Raw genomic sequence first — 6,000 nt, forward strand, 5'->3', positions numbered from 1 at the left:
GAAAACACTCTAAATTAACATTGCATTTTGTAGAACAGGAACGTAAGGAATCTGGAATTGCTCTTGAAAGGATCATCAGCTTCAGAATTTTAAAGCACAATAACTTTTGTGCAATAAATGCAATGATCAATTTCAGGCCCGGAGTATGATCCTTCTCCCATCTGGAAAACAGTACCAAACAGCTTTCTACTCAGTTTCCATTTCCCAGAGTTATATTTTAAGCAGGATGGTCAGCATAATTCTGTGTTTGTAATTAAAATATTTTAGGCTTTCCCTTAAAAAGAAGTTTCTGATGAAGTAGAGGCACAATCACTATTTGCACCTTTCATATCTTCCATCTTCCTGTAGTGAATGAAAGTACTCCTTGCTCCATATGGCACAATCAATAATCAATCAGTTCAGTTCACACATGGCGCTGAACTTTGGAAATCAATAATGTTTATGTATTTAGCTTTTAGATAAATTAAGCAAGCTTTATTTTAAAATACTAAGCTAAAATACTATACTTAATACTAAGTAGTGGCCCTCATGATTAAAAGGACTGGGCGGGGAAGACATAAGCTGCAATGCAAATGCTGCTAGCATTCTCTAATACCATTAAGGCACTATTAGGTTGAGATCAACAAAGTGCTTGATCTCTGTATTCATCATGCTGATAATATTTTGAACTATATTAGCCAATTTAAACAGGCAAAAAGCACTGACCATAAACTGACCATCTGGGTCCAGAAACTGCTGTAGTTGTCTTTGCCGGATAGTTCAAATGGCAAGATGCCAACAATACTCCTATTCTTAAGTACAATCAACACTTTTGAAGTTTAATGCTTTGGAATGACAACCAGGTGCACAAAATTTGTGCAGCCTAGACAGTGCAGGTTGCTTAAGAGGCAAGTCAATATCATCTGCCTATTAGAGTACTTACATGTGAACCAAATTTTCCCTTCAAATTTGATTTTATTTATATGGCTTTTATATTGATCATCAATACGCAAAGCAAAGGATTATTGTTAACATGACTTATAAGCCTTTAAAGCAATACTAAAATGATGGTGTGCTGAATGATTTTGTCAAATAGCTGGAAGAAGAGGGGAATGTCCTTTAGGAAACAAGAGCCTCTAGATCTAAATGGTTGAACTGTTTGTCACTTCAAAGATGAAACAGAGGCGTTGGCATTCCATTAATGTGAAAATGAAAGGACTGCATCATAAATTTATCCCAGTAGCCACCTAACTATAGCAGTAGCAGTGAGCAGAAAGCATAACAAAGTTCAAGACTAAGAAACGAATTGACTTAAGTGCAGACAGATTATGTGTGAAGAAGGCAAATGGTTCTCAAAGCAATCTTTGACAAAGCAGCACCTTCCTTGCCTCTGAAAGTTTGAAAGATAGGCTGCTCTTTCTCTCACTTTTTGCCCTTGTGCACCCTCTCTGTAATACTCACACACAAGAGCATGATATCTTTGGAGCCACAATCCAAGACTGTCTGTTGAAAACAGTGTAACCTAATGGACATATGCAGGCAGGACTGCTGACGTATCATTTGTAAGATTCCCCAGCCACTTTTAGTTTTAGACACTGCAGTATCATATTACCCCATATATGAGAATTCAAGGAGCGTCCCATCAATACAAAGCCACTCTGCTGAAAAGCAGCTCACCCTGACCCAGGGGATCCATTCACTTTCCACAGAGAGAGAGGGGAGGCTGATGAAAAGCTGTCAGAGTAAATCTATGCTCACTTTTTGGATGGTTTAACGTCAATGAAGCATGCAAACACCCCGGGATGGCTCATAAGCTCAGCCAAGCATGCTGTTCTCCCTAATATATTTTAATTATGCATCTGCTTTAATTGTAATCAGATTAAGTCACTGGAAAAAGGCACAAATTGGAATTTTCTCTAATTGCTTCTTGAGCTTTTCAGCAGTTTTCTAAACATGGGTCTGTTTAAGGCAAGGTAGAGGCACCAGCACAACTGTGACATTTTCTAAGCTTTCAAGGCGGCTTCTTCAACACCACGGTTCAGCAACATTCATTAGGGCTGCCCAAACTCAAAAGAGACCCACTTCCAGTCCTGAGGGCTTCATCTTGGCAAATTAGCATGAAGGATTGTTGGACATACAGAGGAAGGAGCACAAGGGGAAGGCTTTCTGAATGGTGGCTCAGCAGACCTTGATAGAGGACAATGTCCATGCAAACACAGGCGCGCGCCGCACACACACACACACAAACCCACACAGAACACACACTCACAGCCATGCTTGGGGTAGTGTAGTGGTTTGAGTGCTGGACTATGACTCTGGGGGCCAGGCTGCACTGCCAACTTGGACACAAAACCCCCTGAGTGATCTTGGGCAAGTCACACACTCTCAGCCTCAGGGAAAGGCAATGGCAAACCCCCTCTGAACACATATTGCCAAGAAAACCCCATGATAGGTTTACCTTAGGGTCGCCATAAGTTGGAAATGACTTCAAGGCACACAATATACACCACTACTATGAGTAAAGTCAAATAGCATGGGCTTCCATTCCAGGGCTTCAGCTCTGTCAAATTTGGCTCCAGGATAAGATTCTTGAATGCCACTATTTAAGTACAACCACCAACAAGAGCATGGGCAGAATGTCACTCCTTACATACATCTGCAGGTCTGAAAAAGGAAGACCACCTGGCTTTGGTAGCTGAACTGATCCCAACCCTTTTCTCTTTGGAGAGCCCCAGACTGCATCTGCATTGGGGAAATGATCCGGTTTGACACCAGTTTAACTGCCATGGCTCCATGCTATGGAATTCTGGGAATGGTAGTTTGTTGGGGCACCTCTGGCTCCCAGAATTCCATAGCATGGAGCCATGGCAGTTAAACTGGTGTCAAACTGGATCATTCCTCCAATGCCAGTCCGAAACTGAGGTTTCTCCTCCTTCCACAACCCAGACCTGCCATGCTTCCATGGGGCTTTGAAAGAAAGAGAAAGTGCAGCCTCTTTCTAAAGGGTTGGAGCAGCAGCGATCATCCCTTCACCCAAAACTTGAGCTCCAGCAAAGGAAGATCTGGAAAGAGGGAGTGAAAAGTAAAGGGATTGTCTCTTGGGATAAGCCTCGCTTGCCGCTGGGCTTTCGGGTTTCCTTACCGGAGTCGAATAACTCGGCAGCAGCGTTACAGATCCCTCTCCGCTTGGCCCTCAAAGTGGGAAGGGAAGGCTGAGTGAGGGTTAATGGAGGGCGAGGGGATGGAGCCATGGGTCCCAATACTCCTCAACAGGTGGAGAAAAGGAGCGCGGGGAATCCGGGGGGAATCCGCCCAAGAAAAGTGCTTGGGAAATACTCCAGGGAACTACTACTCCATCGCCATCGCCACCTGGGGAAGGAAGTGTCCTGCTCCGGTGGAGCTCGCCCTTGCCTTCCCACCAGGCTCCTTCCAAAGGTAAGGGGAGGCAAGGGAGGAGGAAGACAACCCACTGAGTCTCTGTGTTGGCAGAAAGGGATCCTAGACTTGGCACACTTGGAAGAGAACCCAAGGGCCACCCAGTCCAACCCCATTCTGCCATGCAGGGACTCACAATCAAAGCATCCTCGACAGATGGCCATTCAGCCTCTGCTTAAAGACCTCCAAGGAAGGAGACTCCACCACTCTTCCAGAGATGCCACCTTCCTTTTCAGTCCTTTGGAAGAAGCCTTGTGTATATCACCAAACATCCAGCCCCCCACCCTGAGAGCTCCGACTGTCAGGAGGTTCCTCCTAATGTTGAAGTGGAATCTTTTCCTGTAGTGTGAATCCATTGCTCCAGGTCCAACAGCAGAGAACAAGCCTGCTCCATCTTCAATCTGGCATCCTTTCAAGTATTTAAACAGGGCTATCACAGGATTACAGAATTGGAAGTGACTCCCCCAAGGGCCACTCAGTCCAACTCCATTCTGCCATGCAGGAACTCTCAATCAAAGCACTTCAGCAGATGGCCACCCAGCTTCGGTTGAAAGACCTCCAAAGAAGGAGACCTCACCACACTCTGAGTGAAGTTTATTCCACTCTCGAACAGCTCTTACTGTCAGGAAGTTCCTCCTAATGTTGAGGCGGAATCTCTTTCCCTGGAGCTTACATCCCTTGCTCCAGAATCCTATGCTCTGCAGCAGCAAACAAGCTGGCTCCGTTACATCCATCTGGAGGGGTGTCCTACTACTTACATTTCTTTAGCTATATAGCCTCCTTGAAACCTTAGAAGGGGTGAATTACTACGTATGCTTATTGACTTTCATAGCCCTGCTGAGACATTTGATGGCGGGTCCTACGACTTCTGTTTATTTACTTGCTGAAGTATCTGAAGGGATGTCTTGGGACTTCTATACTCTTGAGGAGGACACCCCTTCAAATGTATCATAAAGATAAGCAGTAGGACACCCCTTCGAATCTGCCAACAGGGCTATGCAAGTGAATAGAGACAAGTAAGACATAAATAAATAAAAGAGGAGGAAGAGGAAGAGGAAGAAGAAGAAGAAGAAGAAAAGGAAGAGGAGGAAAAAGAGGAAAAGGAAGAGAAGAGGAAGAAGACTGATGCCAGGGGAATGGGTTCTCCTGGGCTGTGCAGCCCTCCCTCCCTCCCTTCCTTCCTTCCTTCCTTCCTTCCTCCCTTCTTCCTTTCTTTCCTCCTTTCTCCCTTCTTTCTTTCCTTCCTTCTTTCCTCCTTCCTCCCTTCCTTTTTCTCTCCTTCCTTCTCTTCCTCCCTTCCCTTCCCAGGACCCCTACCTGTCATCGTAGCAGAAATCCGCGCCCAGCGTGTTGAGGTAGAGGACCAGCCCCAAGGCGCTGCTGAGCAACTCCGCGATCATCCTCCTCCCTGCCGCCGCCGCCGCCCGCCTTCGCCGGCTCCCCTTGGGCTTCTCCCGCTGCCTCCTGCTGCTGCTCCTCTTCGGTGGGTCCCTCAGCGCCCTCCAGCCCCGCGCATCTCCTTCTCCTCCAGCCTCCTTTGAGTCCAGCGGCGGCAGCAGCAGGAGAAGCAGCAGCAGCCCCTTGCTGCTTGTATTGTTCCGCCCGCTGGCTGCCTTTTAGCCCATGGCTGGTGGGAGGGCTGGGTACCAGAGGAGGAGAAGAAGAAGAAGAAAGAGGAGAGGGAAGAGAAGGTGGGGCTGCAGCCCTGGCTGCCTCTCTCTGCCTCTCTCTTCCCTTTCTCTCAGGCTCTGGTCCTTTGCCTCCTTCCTTCCCCTCTTCTTCCCCCTCGCAGCCGGACTGAAGGCTCCGGAGCCAAGGCTTGGCGAGAGCCCGCGTGGGGCTGCTCCCCCTCCGCGCCTGCGTAGCCTGGCCTCCCCTGGCCCCGCCCCCTGGCCCCACCCCCTCCCCTCACAGACCCACCCCCTTCTCCCCTCTTTCCCTGGCTTTCGCTTTCCGCCTCGCCTCCAGCCCTGTCTGGACTCTGCGGGAAGGAGGGGGAGAGAGAGGCCTGGCCTGAGGGGGGGAGAGGGTCAAGGGGGCCCTGGGAGTGGGAGAGGGGCAAGGGAGGAGAACAAAGGAGAGGCTGCCGGGCTGGCTCTGGGTGGCCAGGGGGCTTCCTTCCTCCCTCCCTTCCTCCCCACAGAGTCAGGTGGAAACAGAGGGAACCAGGTGTCCTCTTCACTGCAAAGGAGGACAAAGCAACGCCAAAAGGAAAAAAAAAACATGGAGGGCATGGCCAGATAAAAGCTACAGACCCTCCTTGAAATCGACATTCTTAGCCCTGCTCAAAGTGGAGGACGTTTTGCAGTTCTTCCTGGAGAGAAGGTTGAAATGGAGGACATGTCTGGGGAAAGTCTTGTCACAAAGCAAATGTCACTCGCCGCAAAGGAGGACAAGGCACTGCAACAATGAAGGACACGACCAGACAAAGGCTCAAAACGCTCCTAGACATAGAAAACACTGTTTCTTAGTCGTGCTCCAAATAGAGAACAATTCTGGGCATTTCCTCCTGGGCAGAAGGATGAAATGGAGGACATGTCCGGCAAAAGGAGGAGATCTTCTGGTCACCCTGTGGAAACAAGGGGA

General features: G+C 48.2%; 1 protein-coding gene across 3 annotated transcripts in view; it reads right to left on the reverse strand.

Moving 5' to 3' along the window:
* TMTC2 (transmembrane O-mannosyltransferase targeting cadherins 2) overlaps positions 1–5,243 on the reverse strand; it is a 231,758-nt gene extending 226,515 nt beyond the window's left edge. For all 3 annotated transcript variants that reach the window (XR_006104119.1, XM_042469025.1, XM_042469024.1), the window contains exon 1: positions 4,732–5,243. Coding sequence is in view for 1 of the 3 variants with exons in the window: in XM_042469024.1 (XP_042324958.1) it covers positions 4,732–4,814 (83 nt within the window). In the remaining 2 variants the exon portion in view is untranslated. The remainder of the gene's footprint in view (positions 1–4,731) is intronic.
* Between the last annotated feature and the right edge of the window lie 757 nt (positions 5,244–6,000).

This window comes from Sceloporus undulatus, chromosome 5 (assembly GCF_019175285.1).
Source record: "Sceloporus undulatus isolate JIND9_A2432 ecotype Alabama chromosome 5, SceUnd_v1.1, whole genome shotgun sequence".
NCBI lineage: Eukaryota > Metazoa > Chordata > Lepidosauria > Squamata > Phrynosomatidae > Sceloporus > Sceloporus undulatus.